Raw genomic sequence first — 24589 nt, forward strand, 5'->3', positions numbered from 1 at the left:
GGAGGAGCCTGGTGGGCTGCTCTCCATGGGGTCGCACAGAGTCGGACACGACTGAAGTGACTTAGTAGCAGCAGCAGCAGCAGCATAGTACATAATACATATACATATAATATATACATTTTGGGGAGCCTTCTTTATGCTTTGCCCAGTTTTCTTTTCCGTTGAGTTATTGGTCTTTTAAAAATTGATTTCCAAGTGTTTGTTTATTAGAGGAAACAGTCCTTTGTCTCTGATATGAATTGCACTATTTTTATTCATAATTTTTCCTTTGATTTTACTAATGCTAATTTTTGATTTTGTCTCAACCTTAAAAATTTTCCAGGAAGGGGCTATTAGATTAAGACACCCACCCCTGGTTCATTAACTATGGCCAGGGAAGCGAAGTCATTTTTTAATACCCTGAAGTCCACCCTATGGAATGAGGGCAAGTAAAGCTAAAGGGGAAATTGTGAGCTAGGAGGTACACTAAAAGGGGTCTATACATTTCAATGTTTAGAAGACATTTTCTAGTCACTGGAGTTATTTCTTATCTAGGGGAAAAGTTTGCAGTTTGCAGTTTGAAGATATATACCAACAGTCATCACTGGGACTGAATAAGAGAGATATATACAAATTGCTATGGTCTTAGAGGAAGTAGTTCATTACATTTGAGGTGCCTTGGAAAACTACAAGAGAAAAGACATTTAAACTAGATTTGTAAAGGATGTGACCACATGGATCATAACTCATCAGGCTCCTCTGTCCATGGGATTCTCTAGACAAGAACTCTGGAGTGAATTGCCATTTCCTCCCCCAGGGGATCTTCCTCACCCAGGGATCAAACTCATGTCTTCTCTGTAAACCTTGCAGGCGGATTCTTTACCATGGAGCCTTCTGGGAAGCCCAGAAGTGAAAATGAATGATGAGGTTACCCAATGACTCAACATCATTGGAAGTAGGATGTGTGTGATTGTCACAAGTGGAAAAGTAATGCAACTGACAGAAAGACGTCAACAGGTATGATTATAGGATGTAACATTTCCTTACTGGTAAATGATATGAAATTTCACAGTTACACAAAGCTAGAGCTACCACAATACATACGCTTCTGGACTGAAGCATGGATTCCTATGAAAATTACTCACAAAGACATAGTACTGTGGTTACCATCACATTTACATAAGGATTATCCCAGGCACAAGTAAGCTATCTTTGCCATCTATCCTGTAGTTCTTGTTCTCTTAAGTGTTTTATTTGTTTTAATATTCTCTTTTGCCAATTCCTTTTCTACCTTTCCCTGTTAAGTCTGGAGACTGCCTGACTGGTACTTTGGCCATCCACTTATGGAGAAACTAGGTAAAGCAAAGATACAGTTCTTGAGACCATCCCTCAGTGGATCTAGGCTTGAGGTCTTGAAGTCCATTTCTGTAGGAAGGGCAGGATTTGGAAGCTACACTAAGGGATTTGGTTTTTCTGTTTTGTCGGTTATTGTTATTTTTTCAACAGAGACTGATTTCTCCCCTACCCTTCTTACCTCCCCACTTATTATAGCTTGAGGTATAGTATTACTGAAAAAATTCTACAGAAAGTGTACAACATAATTTGATATAGGTGTATGTACATTATGAAATGCGTTATCACAATTAATACATCCCTTTACTTCTCATAGTTGTCTGTGTGTGCTGAGACCACTTAAGATCTATTCTCTTGGCAAATTTCAATTCTTAAAGTTATCTCTTTAGTTCTTAGTATTTTATTCCTTCCTTTAAGATAGGTTTCCTCACTATTTTTAAAGCAGCACTTTATGCCTGCCTTTTTATACATAAATAATTGCACAAAGAAAATTACTTCTTTTCATGATTGAATCCACCAATATCTGCAAGTAATACCTATCATCTATTGAGCTTTTACTTTACATGCTTTCATTATTTTAATTAATCACAAAATAGATATGAATGAATGTATTTGAGAGATGCGAAAACTGAGTTTTAGAGGGTTTAAAGTAATTTTCTCAAGGTCACAAAACTTGTAGCTCCTGTTTAGTGTGGTAAAGGAATTTTTTTGTAAAGATAAGCCCATTGATATTATTTACTTTAGATAATGGCAATATAACTCACTATCCAGTTTCTATCAGATTTAAAATGTAAAAACACGAGTTCCAGCATATGTTGGTTTTTACTTGTTAGTAAAATTCTTGCAAAATGTTATTCTGTTTAATTGGGAATGAAAACAAGTATTTGTCAGCCATTACATAAAAAAGGAAAAAAAAAAATTTCTGAGACCAACTTTCTTTTGATTTGCCATACACTGTGCCATGGAGTAATGCTCATTCTTTTACTCATCAAATGTCCAAGGGGTGCTCTGTATAAGGGTCTGAGTTTGGTAATGAGGAATACAAGGCTGAATGGGAAACAGAACCTATCTTCAAGAAATTGATGTCCTACTAAGGGAGATTATAAATATGCTGTGCTGTGTTGTGCTTAGTCGTATCTGACTCTTTGCAACCCCATGGACTGTAGCCTGCCAGGGAGATTCTCCAGGCAAGTATACTGGAGCGGGTTGCCATGCCCTCCTCCAGGGGATCTTCCTGACCCAGGGATCGAACCCAGGCCTCTCACAAGGCAGGCAGATTCTTTACCATCTGAGCCACCAGGGAAGACCATAAATATGCAAATAATTGTCATTAAGCAGAATGCTCCCAGTCAAATTCAAAGCATAGAAATGCAAAGGTGGCATTGTGACTGAGATGAAATCACACTTAAGTTCTAAATATAAGCATGCTTAGAATTTAGCCATTAAACAGACCAAAGATGTTTTGGGTAAATATAAAATATTTGTTTATAATAAATTACAAATATTTATTACAAAAATCCGAGAAATTTTTTGAAAATGTAAATTTTATTATTTCCTTAAAGGCTGGTCTTTCATCTAAAGAAATGCCAGGGTTAATCTTATTTATTTAAAAGGTTAAGTAAGCAGTAGCATTTTGCCATTCTTCATATTCACCTGGCATTTTAAGAGAATTAAATATTGTAACAAAACCAACAGGAAGATTACAGGGAGCAGAATGTGACCAGGAGTAGCACCTTGCTATTTAAGTTACATCAAAATACTCAATAATTCAAAGATTCTTAAATTTCTTCTTTAGAATTGAAAGATACACGATCTGAAATGAGAATAGCATGATAAACAATCCGTTTATCCAATGTTTTAACCTAATGCTTATGTCTCACTCTTTAAAAGATGTGTTGTACTTTTCCTATTGGCTTAGAATTTAAACCAATAAGGAAGGAGGGAATCTTTATAAATATTCACAAAGGAAGGCTAGCATTGTGAATGTTGAGTAAAGATTGCTTTGTTCCTTATTAGAGTCTGATTTTCAGAACTTTTATTTATATTTTTCTTTCATTGATATACTAAGCAAACACTTTTCCCCCCTTTTCTTCCTGGGCGATATCTTGCTGGCTTGAAATATGTTTTCCAGTGTTAAGAATACTTTACTTCTTATTGTTCAGACCTAAGAGTGTGATAAATCCTTAACAATGATCAAAGGAAAAAACAAGAATTTAAATGCCAGTTTTTAGTATCGTGCTGAACATATTTCATATGAACAAAATTAACTTTCTAGATTTGTTTGAAGTTTATAATTACTAGGATTCTTTCATTCCTCAAGTGGCATATAACACTGTTATTAGTCTCTTTTAATGGCTGTTAGGAGGCAACATAATGTTAAGGTTATGTAGATCTTGCGATTTGGAGTACTTTGTTAACATTTTTGTGTTTCGAAATTAATAAAAGCAATATCAGAGGTATTTGCATTGTAATTTCTAAACAGGGGCTCAAAGAAACTTTTCAAAAATACAAAAATCACACACAGGGGGGTAAACCTCCTTCCGTGTGATTGGTTTCATTAGAAGATTGACCATCCCGAGATCTCTGCTTAAATATTTCGAGATTCTTAAAAAAAAACCAAAAAACCCTAGAATGTTTTCATGAATTAAATGTTCCAATTAGACCTAAATGAAGATAAAAAATTCACTTACATTTCCCCCCGAATTTCCATTCAGTTTAAAGCAATTACTATAACAACATCGACAGACTGTCTTTTCCATGTCTGTCAGGGGACTATTTCATTTCTCTACGAAAAACTCTGATGACGGAACAAAAAGTAATTGCAAAGGGAGGGGAACAGAGGGAGGGGCAAAAAACTAATATAACCATATCACCTCTATCAGAAAACAAGGGGGGTAAAATTCGTGTGCCTGAAAACACGGAACATTTCACGATAGAACACATAAGCAGGAAAAGCAGGAAACCAAGGAAGGTAGAATTTAGGAGGGAAAAAAAAATGGAGCAGGCTTGGATGATAAGTCTAATAACACAGTGATCGCAAAAGCGAAGAAAACCTCGTTGCTTTTTCTCGGCACCTGAACACTGAAGCTCTAAGCAGGGCAAAGGTCAGCGCCTGCGGTCCTATGTAGCAAACAGGCTCTGTGTTTTTGTGCTTCCGTCAGCTTGTTCAGAAGGCACATGGGCCGCGCCGGTTGGTACTACGCAGACCTCCGTCCCTGCCGCGACCGCCGCCGACCTCTTTGTCTCCCGGCTCCAAAGCGGCCACGCCGCGTCCGACTCCCGAGCGCGCAGAGGAGCAGCGGGCCGCGCGCCCGGAAACCTCCCGCGGACAGCGCGGCGCGCGCGGAGGCGGGGTTCGCGCGCCAGCCGCCGCCGTGGCCTCGCTCGCCCAGAGTCAACTGCCCAGTTAGGCTACGCCGAGGCCGCCTGGTCCACCTCGCGGTCGTTCTCAACTTGCTGCCGGGACCCGCGACCTGGCGGGCCCGCCCCGACCAGCGAGTACGACCTTGTGTTTCTATTTTTGCTTTGGGGGATTGGGAGAGAGTGAAAGAGGCTTAGGCACGGCTGTGGTTATCGCGGTTTATTTCCGGAGAAATTTCAGGCCCCTATTGCTACGTTCACTAGCTCACAACGACTCCCGCCTTCCTCGAAAACCCGACACATTGGAAAGGGCTTGCTCCTCCATGTGACCCCACGACAAGGGAAGGGGGAAACACGTCAGGCTTTCGCCCGAGGCGGGGGAAGGCGGGCCCGATGCGGCAGAACGGGCCAGGCCGGGACCGGCTCACTGAGGGGAGACGGAGAGGCGGGAGCCTGCGGGCCGGGGTCACCGGGGCCGCCAAGGCAGGGCGGGCCCACGCGCCCCACCTGAGCCCGAGGACGAACCAGAGGTCGCGGCCCGAAGCCGGCGGGGGCGGGGGAGGCGGAGAGCAGCGATCCACCTGGGCGACGTGGCAGCCCTTCCCTGCTCTCCGAGACCCCTCCCCATTCGGCCGCCCACCCGCCCTCTCGCGGCTAGCTGCTGTGAGGCTGCTCTTCCCCGGCCGGACGGAGAGCGGCAGTGTCTCCCCGCCAGGCGCCGGCCGCGCGTCTCCCCCCGGCGGCCGTCGCGCGCGCCAGCCCTGCGCCGCGCCGGAGAGCGCTGTGGTGGCGGCGGGAAAGGGCTGCGGACCCGCGTCGCACACTCGACGACGCGGCCCCGGCCTCGACGCCCTCCGCCTGCTTCTGGAGCAGGTAAAGGCGGCGGGTGGGAGGCGGAGCGGCGGGGCTGGGCTGAGGGTCGGGAAGAAGGGGACCCCGGGGTCCCCAAACCCGAGCGGAGGGCCTGAGGCAGCAGCGGGAGGCGCTGCGACCGAAACCCCAACCCCCGGACGTGGAGGTCCGGCGCGGCCGTCTCTAGTTTGGCCCGCGGGCCCGGTCGCCCTGGCGGAAGGGAAGTGAGGCGTCGGTGAGAGGCGGGCCCTGGCTCGCCGCCCGAGGTCGGGCGAAGGCGAAGGCGGAGGCAGTGGCCGCTTTCTGGCCTCCCAGCCCCAGCGGGCCTCCGGGCCTTTGACACACCCCTCTCGCCCCCCGGGGCTTCCCTGTTAGTTCCCGTTGGGACCTGACCTGGCGGCCCTCCGAGCTCCTTCGGCTTTCCCAGGCGGAACCTTCTTGGAACTTGGGGCCACCCTCCGGAGCACGTAGCCCTAGCACAGCCGTTTTATTTACTCACTTCAGTTTCAAACACAGCCTCTCACTCCGCAAGTTCTGATTTTGGGTACTGTGGGGAGGCATTCCCGGTTACTGGTATCTGTGTCTCTTTGATCGTCGTCCATACCACCCTCCCCCGCGGCAACTTTGATCCTCACTGACTCCTGAGCCCTACTGTGATCCGGACTCTCCAGAGAGGTCCCTTTGAAAATCCGTCTTGGGTAGAGTAAGTCATCCGACCCGGGGCAGTTTATTGCTTAAGCTCTTTTGGTTAGAACGTGGTACCTTTTTTTTTTTTTTTTTTTTTTTAAATTTTTCTTTTGTCTCTCTCTCAGAAAGAGAGAGAGTAATTTAAAAAAATGTAAATGCCAGATCACGCTCAGTGTTGGCTTGGAAGAATCTTCTTTTCTGCAACAATCTTTAGAACTAGAATCTGATATTTGTGGCACGGACAGGTTTGTACACATTCTCGCCATGCAGTGGTTGTAATGTCTCCATAGCACAGTTCTGATTTCAAGGCAGGATTGGCTGGTTTTTCTACTCGGCATCTTTAAGCCAATCAAGAAGCGCTGCTTGCCTGGAGACTGGATAACTCAGAAAAGGTGGAGATTGGTTGAGCTCAGAGAAGAAAATCTTGGAGATGAACCTGCCTTCTCAGAAAACAGTGACTGATTTGCAGCTGCCTCTCGCCCCCCACTTTAAAAAATGTTTGTTTTTTTTTTTTTCATCTCAACAGCATCCTTTTCATTCTGTTTTTATTATTTCCATTGTTTTTCTCTCAAACGCCTGGCTCTCTTTTGTAACTCATTTTAACCCTCATCTTTCAATTTTCAATGAAAGAATTCTTAAAAGCGTTAAGAAATGTAAACGTCGTGTGTTTGTGTTTTGATAAACAGCGTGGTTCAGTTTTCTAACTTTGCCCGTTTTGCAAGGTCAAATTAAATAAACATTTTTTTGTTCCTTTGCCAGAGCTTTATTATTCAAGTGGCTGTGCTAGGACGGCGGGGTGTGGGGGCTACAGTGATGGAGATGGTGAAAAGAATAGGAAAGAAATGGCTGCTTTTCTATAAGAATGCTACACTTTAGTTCATGAAAAAAGACATATAAAACAAAACCCGGGACAAATCAGCATTTAGTACTTAACGAATGTCAATTTGTGCACCTGTTGACTTTAGCTGCTTTGAAGGGGGTAGTAAAGAGGACTGAATACTGGACTTCATTGAAAAAGTGGGCTTAAGTTATGGAATGTTTTCTCTTTATTGAAGTAGGCGTAGTATCTGTACACAATAGAGGCTAAATAAATAGTATCACTCAAGGGGCATTTTTTAAATACTGTGTGAGGATTTTCTCTTGAAATCTCCCTTTTCTTCATGATTATCTATGGTTATGCATCTTTTGATATGCAAAGCAGTAACCATTTATAAGTTAATGTGAATTTTAGAAAAGAGCTACCATCTTTGCCTTCTATTCAGCTTTTTATATGCAAACTCACATTGTAAGTCTTGGGAAGAATTTCAGTTTTTTTAGATCAAACATTGGATCTTAGCAGATCACATTATTAAATGCCTGTGGTAGTAGTTTTATTAGGAATTAAAGAGATTGAATTTTTTTAAAATATATATTTACAATGCCAGACAATGAGTAAGCCAAATGTCATTAGGATTATATCTGGACTCTTAACTTTTAATAATGATCCTTCCATCTTTTATTGGATTTTTGTAGCTGTATCATTTAATCTTACAATGTTTCTTTAATATGATATAGTATTTATTAGAATGAACTTTCCCCATGTGTCTTTAAAATTTTTAAAAATATGTTCGCTCTGTTTATTAAATTTAAGAATTAGCTTGGGAGACTGATGTGAATAATATTTAATTTTTCTGTTCTGAAGCAGGCTGTCTTTTAAAAAAATTTTGCTTTTGTCTTCGAATTTGTTTCTTCTGGCTGTAGTGTCTTCACTGTTCTCCCTGCCTTCCTCCTCTTAAACTCTCTGCTGACCTACTTCAAAATTTAGGTGGTATATGTTGTCAAGTTTGCTTTGCTTTCTTCCCCCAGCAGAGATAATCACATACTTATCATATTACCTCTGAACCTTTAACGTAGTATTTCCACTATCCACGTACTGCTATATGGAGTTACCTCCTCCCTATAGTAGGTGTGAGTTTCACTGAATTTTACTCATTTTTTCCCCCTTAATTCTAGTTCCAAAGCTATAGTTGTGTAGGTATTAAATAAATATTAGCATGAATAAAGGAGATTTTTTTTTCTATTCTTTTTTTGACCTCGCTACATGGCATGTGGAATCTTAGTTCCCCAACCAGGGATTGAACCCAAGCCCCCAGCAGTAGAAGTTCAGAGTTAAAGAAAATATTTACTCTTAAAAAATATTTCTCCCAGTTACTGTCTATATGTAGATAATTCTTATATCTCCAACCCAGAGCTATTTCTTGATAAATTGACTCAGGTTATCATCTACCTTCATAACACGTTCATTTGTATTCTCTCACAGGTGACTCAGACTGAGCATATCCCAAACTATAGTTATTATCAACCTTCCCTTTCCCAGCCTCAAAACAAAAATATGAAACAAGCTACCTCTTCTTCCTAGGGGAAGATTATATGAGATAATGCATATGTGGTAAGAATTTGATAAATAGTAGGCACTGCTAATAATAACTTGGCAGAAATCTGGGCTGTTCCTTTCCTTCTTTTCATTTTCTAATAGATCACTGAGCCCTGTTAGATTTTTGCTCCTTAGTATCTCTCCTTTTTTGGCCACATTGTGAGGCCTACAGGATCTTCATTCGCTGACCTTCATGTTCCCTGCAGTGGCAGCTTGGAGTCTTAACTACTGGACTGCCAGGGAAGCCCCGTCTCCTTAATATCTCTTGAATCTGTATCTTTTTTCCATTTCCAGGCTACCATCCTACTCAGTGGTTAGCATCATCTCTTACTTGGATTGCCACAGTAGCCTCCTAAATGGTTATCCCTGCTTGCAGTCTTTCCTTCCCATCCACTTTATCCCACTGTAGCTGGAGTAATCTAACACATTTAAACCCTTAACTCCTCAGGTCAAAACCTTTTGTGTGTGTGTGGCTTTTAATTGCCTTCAGGATAAAGTCTGAACTTCTTAATTTGGCTTTCAGGATCATGATCTGGCATCTGTTAACTTCTTCATCCTCTGTCACTTTTTCCTTTTGCCCTCAATATGTTAGTCATATTCAGTTACTTCATTTCTCTCTCAAGATGCCAAGTTTGTTAAGTCTACTTGAGTACAGAAGCTTTCCTCTGTCTGGAATGCCTTCCCTTGCTCCCTGCTTCCCTCCCCTTTGGTTTTGTTAACTCATACATATCTTTCAGATCTCCATAGAGGTGATGCCTCTCCTGGGAAGCCAGTCCTCTACTTTCCCTAGCATTCTGCATTCTCATTGTAATTGCTCATTGTCATCTCACCCCGTCCTGGTTAGAGTGTAACAAAAGAAAGAAGTAAATTGACTACCTTAAACCATGACATGAGGAATTTCCCTGGCTTTCCAGTGGCTAAGACTTCTCCCTTCCACTGCTGGGGGCATGGGTTGATCCCACATCATTAAAAGATCCCACATGCTGTAGCCATGAAAGAAAAGAGATGTGGTTTGTGTAGATTGTATTAAAGGGAATTAAATAGTAATATTGCGGTTTATCTAGTAGGGAAGAGAAAGACCTATCTGATAGATGCAAGTTTTCTAAGTAGGAAAGGCATACTATGTAGGTCCTTATTTACAGCTTTAATTAAATATATCTTTACATATAAAGATGCAGATCTTAGTTCCCTGACCAGGGTCAGAGTTGGCAGTGAAAGCGCAGAGTCCTAACCACTGGACTCTCAGGGAATTCCCAGTCCTTTCTGTGCTTATCATCTGTGACACTGGCACCATCTCTCCTCCTGCGGTATGCTTCTCCATATGTTGGGACCTGGTTCCTGAGCATTGACTTAGCCACTCCCATCAGAGGCTCTAGGTAGATTTGGTCACGTGCCTGTCCCTTGACCAATTCCTGCAGCTGAGGGGATGAGGTATATGCCTAGTTCAGCCTAAATCATGTGATGTGCTTACTTATTTGGCCAGGGGTCTATTAGCAGAAATTAGGCCCCTGGTGGAGTAAGGGAGAAGGAGTTCTGGGCAAAGAATATTCATTCTGAATCTTAACCACCCTTCTAATTTCAGATTTGTTTTCCTAGATATTTTATTCATGGGAAAGAGATGCCCTGTATTATGGACCTGAGTAGTCAAGCTACTGAAATGGTAAGTCCAATATTTTAAAGAACTAAATTGACTTTTTGGTTTGTGCTGGTATATAACAAATATTTATTAAGCTCTTGTTTGCTAAATAAGAACATATTGTGAGATGCTTATAGACTAGCAGTCTAAACAAATAAGTATGCAGATGCTAAGACAGAGGTATATTTAAGGTGCAGTAGCAGCTCTGTGTAAATTAGACTTTGGGATAGTGGAAAACTTTCTTGAAAGAAAGTTACTTGAGCCAAGATATAAGGGTTGGGTAGGTTGGGGTAGAGGGACTTTTGCAGGAACATGTGTGAGGCACAGAGATGTGAAGTGGTCTACTTTGGGAAACAAATAATTAGATATAGGGGAAGCAGAGAGTACCTGAGGAAGACTAGAGGAAGAGATGGGTAGGGGTAGGTAAGAGGTCAAATCATAGAAGTCCTTGAATGCTTTACAATTGGAAAGTTGTAACTTGGTCTTGAGAGCTGTAGAGTCATTGAAGCATTTTAAGTTGGAACTCTCAGGACTGAAGTGCCTAAGTAGTGTCCAAGTAGATATGTCTGTGAGGCTGAACTCACAGAGGCATCAGTGAATAGTCCTGAAGAGAGATCTTGTTCCCTGCCTAAGAATTGAATGTGGAAATGGCAACCCACTCCAGTGTTCTTGCCTGGAGAATCCCAGGGACGGGGGAGCCTGATAGGCTGCCGTCTATGGGGTCGCACAGAGTTGGACACAACTGAAGTGACTTAGCAGCAGCATCAGCAGCAGCCTGGATGAGACCCCACTCTATTACTCTTGCCTGGAAAATCCCATGGATGGAGGAGCCTGGTGGGCTGCAGTCCATGGGGTCGCTAAGAGTCGGGCACGACTGAGCGACTTCACTTTCACTTTTCACTTTCATGCATTGGAGAAGGAAATGGCAACCCACTCCAGTGTTCTTGCCAGGAGAATCCCAGGGACGGGGGAGCCTGGTGGGCTGCCATCTGTGGGGTCACACAGAGTTGGACATGACTGAAGCGACTTAGAGGCAGCAGCAGCAGCCTGATGAAAACCAGGCTAGAAAACCACTAGACTACCAGGGGTTGGTGTCTAGAAGCAAAATGGCCCTGACTCTTGCTCCTGTGTGAAAGCAAGAATATTTCAAGGAGGCAAAAACTGGAAAAAAAAAAAACCAGATAAAAGTTTATTATTAGAGACACAGCACCACAAGTGGGAGAGCACACTTGTTTATTTTAAACTTGTTGATATAAGACTGAAGTAAGACCGAGCGTGCACACACACACAAGGCAGAAATACACATTGGGAGAGTAAGTGTGTGAGAAGGAGTACAGTGAAGAGTTGATTTAAATCACTTATATAGGATAGTCTTTCAAGGTCTTTGTTTACCTTTGGTGAATTATCTTGTTTCTTTTTTCCCATCTGACCTGTCCTAGGACCTTCTCCAACATGTGTGTGCAACTTTTTGCTAAGTTGGATTCCACCTCAGAGGTCTGTGGGGGTGTGTCCACACTTATTAAGGGGTGGTGCTCTCTCCTTTTTTGACCCCCCAAGGAGCCTTCCCACTCATGTGCAGACAAGGAAGTTTTCCTTGACTCAGGAGCGGTTATCTTATCTGTTCACTTCAACAGAGCTCAGCTTTTGCTGGTAGCTTTTATCATTGGTTTGTCTGGGGGAAACAGAGCTTCAGTTTTACTCTGCTTGACAAACACCAACTATCCAGCCCAAGGGCCTATCTTATCTCCTACCTCAAGGCAGTTAACTATGTTGGAGTTGGGAGAGAGTTCTTAGCTAGAGTCATAGGTATTGAAGCAGTGGGTTTGGATGGACCTAGAAAAAAGTGGTGGAGCAGATGGTTGGGAATGGAACCCAGGGTAGCAATTATACTTGAAAGAGCAAACAGAAGAGAGATCAATGATGGAAACTGAGAAGGGGCAGCCAGAGAAAAACTATTAGATGCAGGGGACAGATTACACTGGATCAAGAAGTCAGCAGAAAGTGGCAAGTTGAAACAGTAAATGTAAACTGCTTTTAAGAAACAAACTGCTTAGGGAATACTGGGAGTTTGGATAGTCTGAGTTAAGAATTCTCCTATTAACTCAGTTAAGAATTCTGAGTTAATAATTCAGGATGCATTGAGGAATCAGATTGCAAACAGTTTTTCCAGCACAGGAATTTGAACTTTTTAGAATTAGAATCTTTAAAGGTAGGAGAGGATAGAGACTTTTTGGTGGGAGGTAGTTGGTAGGAAAGAAATGATTGAGTAGGGCACGGATACAGTTTATGTACAATCAGTCATATTGGGGTGTACAGAGTAGATAGGGTATTTTGCATATAGTTTCTGGAGCTATAAAAATTCAATAAATCTTCTTTAGATCATTGATTATTTTTAGCCTTTTCTAATATATGCATTTGTATGCTCTTCTATGCATGACTTTAATTGTATCTACAAATATGGATGTATAATGTTTTTATTTGTTTAAAATATTTTATAGTTAATAATTCTTTTAAAATCAATATTAATATGTAATTTACATAATGAGTTCGTCTTTGATACATTGATGTATGTTTCTTAATTTTCATATAATTTGGTTTTCTAGTTACATTTTTGCTATTGATTCTAGCATAATTCTATGTGACCTTGAAAATAATATTCTGTGGTTATTGGATTTGGTGTTATTTAGATACTAAGTCAAGTTATACTTACATGACTCAAATCTTTTATGTTATTACTGCTTTTTCTCTCCTGTTTTCTTTCTCCTTCCTCTCCTCTATATGTGTGTGAGGAGCGGGGTAGTGGCTGAGGTGGGAACCTCCTTGTTATAATAGTTACAGACAGAGGGCTTTTACTAGTTGAATACAAAAGAATTGCTTTATCTTCCTGGTGGATTTGGAGAAGGCAATGGCACCCCACTCCAGTACTCTTGCCTGGAAAATCCCATGGATGGAGGAGTCTGGTGGGCTGCAGTCGATGGGGTTGCTAAGAGTTGGACAGGACTGAGTGACTTCGTCCCTCCCTGGTGGATTAGACCTTTTATCTTTGACTTTTATCATCCACATTGGTTACTGGTGATTTAGATATGAGCAATTTTTAGTATAGTGGTAGAAATGGTGGGGCAAAATCATGTTTAAGAAAGGATGAAGGGGAAGAAATTGAAAACAGTTACTATATGTTATACATATTTTAAGGCTTCCCTGGTGGCTCAGACGGTAAAGCGTCTGCCTACAATGTGGGAGACCCGGGTTCTATCCCTGGGTTGGGAAAATCCTCTGGAGAAAGAAATGGCAACCCACTCTAGTACTCTTGCCTGGAAAATCCCATGGATGGAGGAGCCTGGTAGGCTGCAATCTAGGGGGTCACAAGAGTCGGACATGACTGAGCGACTTCACCTCACCTCACATATTTTAACTTTTTTCTTGATCTAGAGATACTTTATATTTAAATGTGGCTAGATGTGTTTAGTACTTCTTTTTCTTTATGGCCTTCAGTCTGTACTTTCTGTAAATAAAACTTCTTAACTTTCTAAAACGAGATATTCATTTGCCTCACGGAACTTATATTCTAGAACAGTGCTTATGGAAAAGTTCACATGGGATATGATAGTCGTCAACCGCATGTAGCTATTGAGCACTTGAAATGTAATAAGTATGACTGAGAAACTGAATTTTTAGTTTTACATACTCTTTTTCAAAATTAAACTTTTTGAGATTATAGAGTCACATAACTTTTGTTGATTTACACAACTTTTTGAGATTGTAAAGACATACCCATTTGAATGCAGAGTTCTAAAGAGTAGCAAGGAGAGATAAGAAAGACTTCCTCAGTGATCCTGTAAAGAAATAGAGGAAAACAATAGAATGGGAAAGACTAGAGATCTCTTCAAGAAAATTAGAGATACCAAGGGAACATTTCATGCAGAGTTGGATAGAGTAAAGGACAGACATGGTATGGACCTAACAGAAGCAGACGATATAAAGAAGAGGTGATAAGAATACACAGAAGAACTATATAAAAAAGATCTTCATCACCCAGATAATCACGATGGTATGATCACTCACCTAGAGCCAGACATTCTGGAGTGTGAAGTCAAATGGGCCTTAGGAAGCAACACTATGAACAAAGCTAGGGGAGGTGGTCAAATTCCAGTTGAGCTGTTTCAAATCCTAGAAGATGATGCTGTGAAAGTGCTGTACTCAATATGCCAGCAAATTTGGAAAACTCAGCAGTGGCCACAGGACTGGAAAAGATCAGTTTTCATTCCAGTCCCAAAGAAAGGCAATGCCAAAGAATGTTCAAACTACCACACAATTGCACTCATCTCACATGCTAGCAAAGTAATGCTCAGAATTCTCCAAGCCAGGCTTCAACAGCACGGGAACCATGAACTTCCAGATGTTCAAGCTGGTTTTAGAAAAGGCAGAGGAACCAGAGATCAAATTGGCAACATCTGTTGGATCATCAAAAAAGCAAGAGTTCCAGAAAAACATCTCCTTCTGCTTTATTGACTATGCCGAAGCTTTTGACTATGTGGATCACAATAAACTGGAAAATTCTGAAAGAGATGGGAATACCAGACCACCTTCCCTGCCTTCTGAGAAATCTGTATGCAGGTCAGAAAGCAACAGTTAGAACTGGACATGGAACAACAGACTGATTCCAAACCAGGAAAGGAATACATCAAGGCTGTATATTGTCACCCTGCTTATTTAACTTATATGCAGAGTACATCATGTGAAATGCTGGGCTGGATGAAAAACAAGCTGAAATCAAGATTGCTGGGAGAAATATCAATAACCTCAGATATGCGGATGACACCACCCTTATGGCAGAAAGTGAAGAGGAACTAAAGAGCCTCTTGATGAAAGTGAAAGAGGAGAGTGAAGAAGTTGGCTTAAAGCTCAACATTCAGAAAACGAAGATCATGGCATCTGGTCCCATCACTTCATGGCATGTAGATGGGGAAACAATGGAAACAGAGACTTTATTTTGTTGGGCTCCAGAATCACTGCAGATGGTGACTGCAGCCGTGAAATTAAAAGACGCTTACTCCTTAGAAGGAAAGTTATGACCAACCTTGACAGCATATTAAAAAGCAAAGACATTACTTGGCCAACAAAGGTCCGTCTACTCAAGGCTGTGGTTTTTCCAGTAGTCATGTATGGATGTGAGAGTTGGACTATAAAGAAAGCTGAGCACTGAAGAATTGATGTTTTTGAACTGTGGTGTTGGAGAAGACTCTTGAGAGTCCCTTGGACTGCAAGGAGATCCAACCAGTCCATCCTAAAGGAGACCAGTCCTGGGTGTTCATTGGAGGAACTGATGCTGAAGCTGAAACTTCAGTAGTTTGGCCACCTGATTTGAAGAAATGACTCATTTGAAAAGACCCTGATCCTGGGAAAGATTGAAGGCAGGAGGAGAAAAGGACAACAGAAGATGAGATGGTTGGATGGCATCACCGATGTGATGGACTTGAGTTTGAGCAAACTCTGGTAATTGGTGATGGGCAGGGAAGCCAGTTTTGCTGCTGTCCATGGGATTGCAAAAAGTCAGACACGACTGAGCTACTGAACTGAGAGTCACATGCAGTTGTAATAAATAATACAGAGAAATCTCCTGTGCTCTTCACCCAGTTCCCCCAATGAAAGAAACATGTGCAAAATGACTTACATTATCTCAACCAGGGTATTGATATTAATACAGTCAAGATATAGGACATTTCCATCACCACAAAAATCCCTCAAATTTCCTTTTCATAGCCACATCCGCTACTCCCTCTTCCTTCCTCCTCCTCAACCTTTGGCAACTGTTAATATTCTCTATTTCTGTATTTCTGTCATTTCAAGAATGTTAAGCAAATGGGGATCATTCAATACATAGCCTTTTGGATGGGCTTTTTTTACTCAGCCTAATTCTCGGCAATTTCATCCAGGTCTTGTGTGCCAATAGTAGGTTTCTTTTTATTGCTGACTATTAACTTCATGGGATAGAAGTGACATAGTGTGTTTAACTGTGTACCCATTGAAGGACATCTGATTTCTGGTTTCTGATTATAATGAATAAAGCTGCTACAAATACTTATGTGCAGGTTTTTGGGTAAACATAATTTTCCATTTCTTAGAAATGTCCATAAGTGCAATTACTTAATTGTATGGTAGTTCCAGATTTAGTTTAAGAAACTGCCAGACTGCTGTCCAGAGTGGTTGTTTCATTTTACATTCCTATCAGCAGCATATGAGCCATCCTATTTCTCTGTATCCTTGACAGGATTTCCTATTGTTATTATTATTTATATTTGCCAACCTAATAGATGTGTAAGTATTATAATATCTCATTGTAGTTTTAAATTGCATTTACTTAATGGCTAATGATGTTGAAATTCTACCTGTGTGCCATTTGTATATCCTTTTGGTGAAATCCACTGCCCCCGCCCCCCATTTCTAGTTGACTTACTTGGTTTTTGTTTGTTTTTACTTTGAGTTCTGATAAAGTTTGTTTATATATTTTGGATACTAGTCTTTTGTCTATGATACATGGTATGCAAATATTTTCTTTCAGCCTGTCACTTTTCTTTTTATACTCTTAACAGGATTGTTCACAGAGTAAAAGTTTTAAGTTTGGATAAAGTATAGTTTAATCAGTTTTTCCTTTTATGGAGCATACTTTTGGTGTTTTTGCCTAGCCCTAGATCCTTAAGATTTTCTTTTTTTTCCTAAAAGTTTTATAGTACTATGGATTTAAGTCCTTGATCCATTTTGAGTTTTTTTTTTTTTTTTTTTCAAATGAAGTGTGAGACTTAGGCCAAGGTTTTTCTCTTTCTATCTGTGGTGTCTATTTGTTCCAGTTCCATTTGTTGAAAGGTTATATTTTCTCCATTGAATTGCTTTTGCATTTTTGTCAGATGTCAGTTGGGCATATTCATGTTGGTCTCTTCTGTTTCCTAATCTATAATCTGTTGTCAGATCTGTATGTATGCCTGTCCTTCCACTGATACCATACAGTTTTGATAAGTGTAGCTTTATAGTAAGTCTTAAAATGGAGTCAACTGAATCCTTTTACTCTTTCAAAATTGTTTAAACTCTTCTAGTTCCTTTGTCTTTCCATTTCAGTTTAGGAATAATCTTGTCTATATCCAGAAAAAATCTTCCTGAAGTTTTGATAGGAATTGTGCTAAACCTGTAAGTCAATTTGAGAAAAGTTGACATCTTTACTATATTGAATCTAGCAGCTCATAAATCCATTTATCTACTTTTTCAAAAATTGTCATCACTATTTTGTATTTCTAGCATATGTCTTATATATGTCTTTTGTTAGGTTTATTCAGAATATTTTATTATTTGAGCATTTGTAAATAATATTGTATTTTAATTACAATGTTCATATATTCATTGGTAGGATATATAAATACAGTTGCTTTTGTGTATTTTGTGTCTTGTATCCTTTGCTGAACTCATGTTGAAGATTTTATTGATTCCTTGGGATTTTCCACATAGATAGCTGTGTCATCTACAAATAGGAAAGTTTTATTTTTTCCTTTTGAATCTGTATATCTTTTATTTCCTTTCCTTCCTTTACTTCATAGGCTAGAACTTCCAGCGTTGTATTTCATAAGAGTGGTGAGAGTGGACATCCTTGCTTTGTTCTCAATCTTAGGATGAAAACATACAGTATTTTACTAGTAAATGAAATATAACCTGTAGGGTTTTGAGGAAGTTCTCATATATTCCTATTTTGGGGGTAGTTTTTATCCTGAATGAATATTGAATTTTGTCACTTTTTTCCTTCATTTATTCATGCAACTAAGGTTTTCTTCATTAGCCTATTAATATAATGGGTTATACTGATTTTTGAATATTGAAGAAACCGTATATCTCTGGGATAAACCTCATTTAATAATGGTGTATAATTCTTTTAAAATAAATTGCTCATTTCTGTTTGTAATATTTTTTAAGGATTTTTATGTCTGTATTCATGAAGGATATTGGTTTGTAGTTTTTTTTTTTTTTTTTTTTCTGGTACTGCTTTGTCTGATTTTGGTATCAGGGTAACAGTACTGACTTGATAAAGTGAATTAAGAAGTGTTCCTAAAAAAAAAAAAAAAAAAAAAAAGAAGTGTTCCTTCTATTTTTGAAAGAGACCATATATGGTAGACTTCTCCATTGAAGGTATTTAGGCCTGAAATTTCTTTTTATCTATTTCCTGTTGGGTGAGTTATGATAATTTGTGTTTTTTGAGAAATAAATATTTCCTATAAGATGTCAGACTTCTGTATGTACACTGGTTCATAGTATTCTCTTAGTCTTTTGATGTCTGCAGGGTCTAGAGTGATTGTTTTTCTCTTTTCAGTTTTATTCATTTCTGCTGTGGTCTTTATTATTCTCTTCCTTCTACTGGCTTTGGGTTTATTTTGTTGTTCTTTTTCTAGGTTCTTGTAGTGGAAAGTTAAATTATTGATTTGAGAGTTTTAGTCTTTTCTAATGTATGAATTTATAGTTTTGCCATTGCTGCTTTAGCTGTGTCTTACAAATTTTGATATGGTATATTTTCATTTTCATTCATTTTTGTGTGTTTTAAAATTTTCCTTGAGACTTCCTCTTTGACCCATAGATTATTTAGTATTTTACTTATGTTTCAAGTGTTTGGAGATTTTTGTATTATCTTTTTGTTATTGATTTTGAGTTTGATTTCATTGTGGTCAGAGAACATACTTTATATGATTTCAGTTCTTTCAAGTTTGTTGAGGTTTGTTTTATAGTCTAGGATATGGTCTATTTTGGTATATGTTATTTGGGTTCTTGAAAAGGATATGCATTCTGCTGTTGTTGTTGAATGGAGTGTGTAAGTGTTGATTAGATCCTTAAATGATGGTGTTATTCTGTATCCTTGCTGATCTTATGTCTATTGACTCTTATTGAGAGAGGGGTGTTGAAGTCTCTAACTATAATTATAAGCTAGTCTATTTCTCCTTTTAGTTTTGTCAATTTTTGTTTCACTTAATTTAGTAGCTCTGTTTGGTGCCTTCACATTTAGGGTTGCTCTGAATTCTTGTCAGACTGATCCTTTATGATTATATAGTGTTCTCTATCTTTGCTGATTTTTTTTTTTTGCTCTAAAATCTACTTTATCTGATATTTATAAATAAAATGTAATTATACTTAATTTTAACTAATTTAAATTTAAATAGGCACATGTGGCTGGTGGCTGCCATATTGACATTGCAGTCCTGGAAGATGGAGAGAGCTATGACACAATAAATTTAATTAAAAGGTAAATTTTATGGAATGTAGAAGGTGTTAAGGGCAATGGGTGGTTAACAGAAAAGGGAAATTGGGAAAGAAAAAGTGGGGAATATGACTTTAAATTAGATAATCAAGGAAGAAATCATTGAATGTGGTACTTGAACAAAGATTTGAAGGGGTGAAAGAGTTAGCAATGCAAATATCTTGGGAAAAAGTATATTAAAAGCCAAAAGTGGAAGTGGGCCATAGTAAGAAATTTAGCTTTCACTCTGAGTGATATGGAGAGCCAGTTGAGAATTTAAAGCATACTGTAACTCGTTCTGACTTATGTTGTGTGAAGATCGTTTTGGCTAGTATATTGAAAATAGACTGTAGGGGACAAGAGGTGTAGAAACAGGGAGACCATTTAGGAGACAGGAATACAGATGGAGGATGACTATAGCCATACCAAATGTTTAGAGCAGGTTTCAGAGAAAATATCAGACAGTTGGTTTTAGATAATGTTACATTTGAATTGTTCATTAGAAAGCAAGTAGATTGTCAGAGTTCTCCAGATCTATGAGTCCTTGCCCTTGTGGAGCTTACATTTTACTGGACTATGGGTAATAAATAAAACAAGTGGATGAAACACATACACTATTTTAGAAGGTAAGTTTTATGGAGAGAATTCAAGTAAGGAAAGAAGGATAAGTGGTGTGGGACAGCTGACTTCCTGAGAAGGTAACAATTGAGTAATGATAGAAAATACATCTTTTAGATACCTGGGATAATAAGTTTAGGTAGAAGGGACCAAATATAAAAGTTCTAAGATGGAGCATGACTGAGGTTTGAAGGACAAGGAGATGAAGTATGGCTCGAGTGACGTGAGCAAGGGAAAGAGGAATAGGGATGACTGTACCAAAGTAAAAAATGTCTGGGTTATAGGCCATTTTAAGGGTTCTGACTTTTATCCTGAGTGTAATGGGAAGCTAGGGGATAGTTTGGCAGAAGAGAGGTGTGATCTGACCTGTGGTTTAACTGAGTCACTCTAGTTGTCGTGCTCAGTAGACTGAAGGGGCAAGGGTAGAAGCAAGGAGGTTAAGAGACTTTTATACTAATCCAGGCAAGGCTGTGGTAGCCATGGAAATGGTGAGGAATTATCATATTCTGGATACATTTTGAGGGTTGCATTGACAAAATTGGCTTACTGATTGGATGTGGGATGAGAGGAGTCAAGAATTATTCCAAGATTTTTGACCTGAGCAGTTGGAAGGACAGAGTCGCCTTAATTGAGATGGGAAAGACTAAGAAGAACAAGTGTGAAGTATGTGATAAGGAGCTCAGTTTTGGACATGTGAAGTTTATGATGCCTATTAGACATCCAAATAGGTGTTCAGTAGGCATCCTCATTATGAATACTGTGTTGTTTTTTTAAATGAAGTAATTGTGCTAAAATAGTGTACTCACCATTCTGAAACTATATTACATTTGTTAATATCTTAATTTTTAACATGTTCAATCCTGAAAAACTTGAATATTTTGGAGAGGGAAATTGTTTGACTGCTCTTGGGCTTTGCTGCCCACCAGAGTTGATGGTACTTTTTTAGAGTTAAATAAAGATGTCATTCCAATTTTAGATCTGGAACTATAACTATAGTCTGAGTGTTTCAACTTGCTTTCTATTTTAGGTCCTTTTACTACTGGATTGTGCAAGATATTTAACCCTATTTTCTTTGAGGTATGACTTAAATATCAAACATCTTAAATAAGAAAAGGGAAACATTTTAGTTTTGGAAGTCAGAATGCCAAGGAGAAGGAAAAATCTTGGGGGAAATCCTTTTCGGAAGACCACAAACTCTAAGGAAGTTGTATCCAGTGTTGCTAGTCATGAGGAGCCAACCGCTACTCTCCCTTCCGTGTATGAGACAAAGGTTGATCAGGAAGAACTCTTCACCAGTGTCTCAGAGATGTTTTCTGACCTGGATCCTGATGTAGTGTATTTGATGCTTTCTGAGTGTGATTTCAAAGGTGAGAAAAGTTCAGTTTGAACCCTTTGCATTTTATAAAAAGGTTTTATGTACTATGCCATGACCAGTAGTAATATAGAAAATGACTACATTATTTCTATTTTGTTCATTATTCTTTGAAAATCCGCTGTGGGTAAGGTACTAAGTGTAGTATTATGAGGGATATAAAGAAGAATAAAACATCGTTTCTTCTTTCAAGAAATGTATAGTTCTAGGTATAAGATGTATGTGTAGATTTCATCTTTTACGTTTTATTTATTTTTATCTTCCCACTCGAAAAGGTTGGCACTATTGACATTTTGGACCAGATAATTCTTTGTTGTGAGTGTCTTTCCTGGGCATCATAGGATGTTCAGCAATATCTCTGGCCTGTACCCATCAGATGCCAGTGGCACATCCCCTACCCGACCCCTGCAGCTGTAACAGTTAAAAATGCCTCTATATATCATCTTATGTTCCCTGGGGGGGGCAAAATCATTCCCAGTTGAGAGCTGTTGACCTAGAGTACTCTATAAAGAGAGGGATTTAAAAAAGCTGTTTTGTTGTACTGCTGTATCTCCAGCACCTAAGTACCAAATGACTCGCTTGGACCTCAGTAAATACTTATTGAGTGAAAAGGTAATTATAATTATGGAAATGAGAGCTGATTAAGAGTTGAGGCTAATAGACCAGTGTGATTTAAAACTGGCTTTAGGTTGATTTTCCAGCTCTACCTCTTAACCTCTCTGGGTTTCAGTTTTCTTATCTGCTAAAGAGAAAAATAATAGTATGTACCTCATAGGACTTTTTCTTTTTTTTCCCAGTAAGGATTGAGTTTTTGTTTTGTTTTGATAAAGTCTTCAGTGCAGTAAATTATTAATGACTTGTAATAAATTGTTTAGATGTATGTTTGCAGACAGCGGAAACTATCAAATTTAAATGGATGAGTAAGTTAAATATTGATTTTTAGTATTGCTATTGGCCGTGATTAGTATAAGTAAAATTGTTCTAGGTTTGGGGAATTTTGGTAATGGAGTAAACTTCAATTTTTTTTTTTTTTACATTCCACAGTCTGTGATGTGAACCTATCTTATCTATCCTTTTATGTATGCAGAAAACCAGTTTTCAGGAGTCTACATGATGCTCAGAAACAATAGTGTTTACAATTTTACTTGTGGCTTCAACATATATTTCCTAATTTTGGTGTGTTTAAAATTTATTTTTGCACGTACACTAATAACAATGAAGAAGTACAAGGAAAATATCAGTATGTTACCCTTACATCCTAACAAAAAACATTTTTCTTTTCCAGGATCTTCTCTATACCTGTTCATAAATACTGATGTTCTGAGTAGTTTGAATAATAACATTTATGATGTTATATATTCTACTTTTAAAACTTAACCTAATATAAGCATTTTTTTCAGTTGGCTGCAGTCTTTATATTTTTTAATAGCTTTCTAATTTTCTATTGGGTTATTATGCTCTAATTTATTTAATTATAGCTATGTTTTACATGAATAATTAATATTGCAAAGAACGTCTTTGTATGAATAACCTTTTCCGTCTTTTGGCTTTTTCCCGATTCCGAAGTTTTATTTTCTTCTATCACAGGGTAAGGACAGTTTTTGGCTCTTGGAAACATATTGCTGAATTGCCTACTAAAGAGGTGTGGCATATGGTTACCAGGGGTGAAAGTGGGGGGATGGATAAATTCGGAGACTGAGATTGACATATACACACTACTACATATAAAGTAGATAACTAATAAAGACCTACTGTATAGCACAGGGAACTCTTCTCAATACTCTGTAATGACCTGTATTAGAAAAGAATTAAAATACAGAGTGGATATATGTATATCTGATGCACTTTGCTGTACAGCAAAAACTGTAACCTGACATTATAAATCAACTATACTATACTCCAATAAAAATTAATTAAAAAATAAATTTACCTTATAAAATAAATGTGCCAATTTGTAATGACACTAGCACTGTATAAGGGTTTCATTACAGCCTTGTCAGCATTGAGTGGTATTCTTTTAAGATTTTAGGAATAAGATTTTGCCTTTTCTTTAATGGTTTTATTTTTTTTAGATAAAGGGAAATGTTAACATTTTTATATATGATTGTTTATTAGTTCTTGTATGAATTGTTCGTGTGTTTTTCATTGTTTTATACCATTGTTTTAATTTTTCTCAACACTGTAAAAACTTCTGTGTTTTATGTATATAGTGATCTTTTACTTCTTTTTACATATACTATTTTTCATTATATACACATTAATTTTCTTGGTTGATCTTTTGTGATTTTTCTGTCATGTACTTTTTTCTTAAAAATTCTTCTTGTATTTGCCTTTTTCCCTTTTTTTCCCTCCCCCCTTTTTTCCATGTTTATTGCTATAGTCTTCTAACTGGTCTCTCTGCCAGGCTTGCCCCCTCCAATCCCTCTTTGTTTTTCTTCTTAAGGGAACACTAATTGGGTGCTTACTAGGTGCCAGTCCTTGTGTACAGCCCTTTTTCATGGATTATCTCATTTAATCCTCACAACAACCCTATGAGGTAGGTACTTTTGTTATCCACACATTGCAAATGAGAAAATCAAGGCTTAGGAAAGTGAACTAACTTGTTCAGAGTGTTCATGCCAGCAAGTAGGGATTTAAATGTCATTCTGATTCCTGACCAGAGCTTCTACCTACTGTGCTGTGCCGTTTCCACATTTATCTTCTTTAAGTTAATACACAGAAATAATATGAAAAAGCCTCAGATTTCAGATGCTTAACAATTCTAATTTCTCTGTATTTATGTTGTAATGGAAGGAGCTCAGCATTGGAGTCGACACACCAGTCCTGACTCTGTCACTTATTATCTGTGTGACTTGGGCTAAGTTAATGTACTTTCTAAACTTCAATTTCTTTGTCTCTGTGCTGGGAATACTATAGCTTGTAGTATAATTTGAAGATTCAGTGAGGCGACAAAGCATCTAGCCCAAATGCTATGACAGGTAGTTTCCCTTCAAGTTCCCTTGGAAAATAAGATTAGTATTTCTTACCATGAAATTAGAGGACCCTTCCCAATTTTAC

At 38.9% G+C, this 24589-nt stretch overlaps 2 protein-coding genes across 4 annotated transcripts in view; both read left to right on the forward strand.

Annotated features, from left to right (window-relative positions):
- LOC108636220 lies at window positions 4991-21300 on the forward strand. Of its 2 annotated transcripts, XM_018049383.1 has the most exons (4): window positions 4991-5565; window positions 10227-10304; window positions 19466-19548; window positions 21188-21300. In XM_018049383.1, exons 1-4 carry the CDS (start codon window positions 5086-5088, stop codon window positions 21219-21221), a joined length of 675 nt encoding a protein of 224 aa, XP_017904872.1. In that variant the 5' UTR covers window positions 4991-5085; the 3' UTR covers window positions 21222-21300. The 2 variants fall into 2 exon arrangements, with proteins under 2 accessions (XP_017904872.1, XP_017904873.1); XM_018049384.1 differs by lacking the exon at window positions 19466-19548 and having other exon boundaries at window positions 21188-21281.
- The window catches only part of LOC102173648 (NEDD4-binding protein 2), a 57378-nt gene continuing 54071 nt past the window's right edge, over window positions 21283-24589 (forward strand). The window contains exons 1-2 of one of the 2 annotated variants that reach the window (XM_013964594.2): window positions 21452-21527; window positions 23976-24068. Coding sequence is in view for 1 of the 2 variants with exons in the window: in XM_018049382.1 (XP_017904871.1) it covers window positions 21302-21527 (226 nt within the window). In the remaining variant the exon portion in view is untranslated. Of the gene's footprint in view, window positions 21528-23975; window positions 24069-24589 lie in introns of both variants that reach the window. The other variant, XM_018049382.1, reaches the window with a different exon arrangement.

Source organism: Capra hircus, chromosome 6 (assembly GCF_001704415.2).
Source record: "Capra hircus breed San Clemente chromosome 6, ASM170441v1, whole genome shotgun sequence".
NCBI classification, from domain to species: Eukaryota; Metazoa; Chordata; class Mammalia; order Artiodactyla; family Bovidae; genus Capra; species Capra hircus.

Bases quoted from the DNA above. Each gene is read 5' to 3' on its own strand.
- LOC108636220 (XM_018049383.1), top strand. From the start codon at position 5,086: ATGCGGCAGAACGGGCCAGGCCGGGACCGGCTCACTGAGGGGAGACGG. The intron at 5,566-10,226 runs GTAAAGGCGGCG...TTCTAATTTCAG, and splicing joins TCCGCCTGCTTCTGGAGCAG to ATTTGTTTTCCTAGATATTT. The intron at 19,549-21,187 runs GTAAATTTTATG...TTTCTATTTTAG, and splicing joins ACAATAAATTTAATTAAAAG to GTCCTTTTACTACTGGATTG.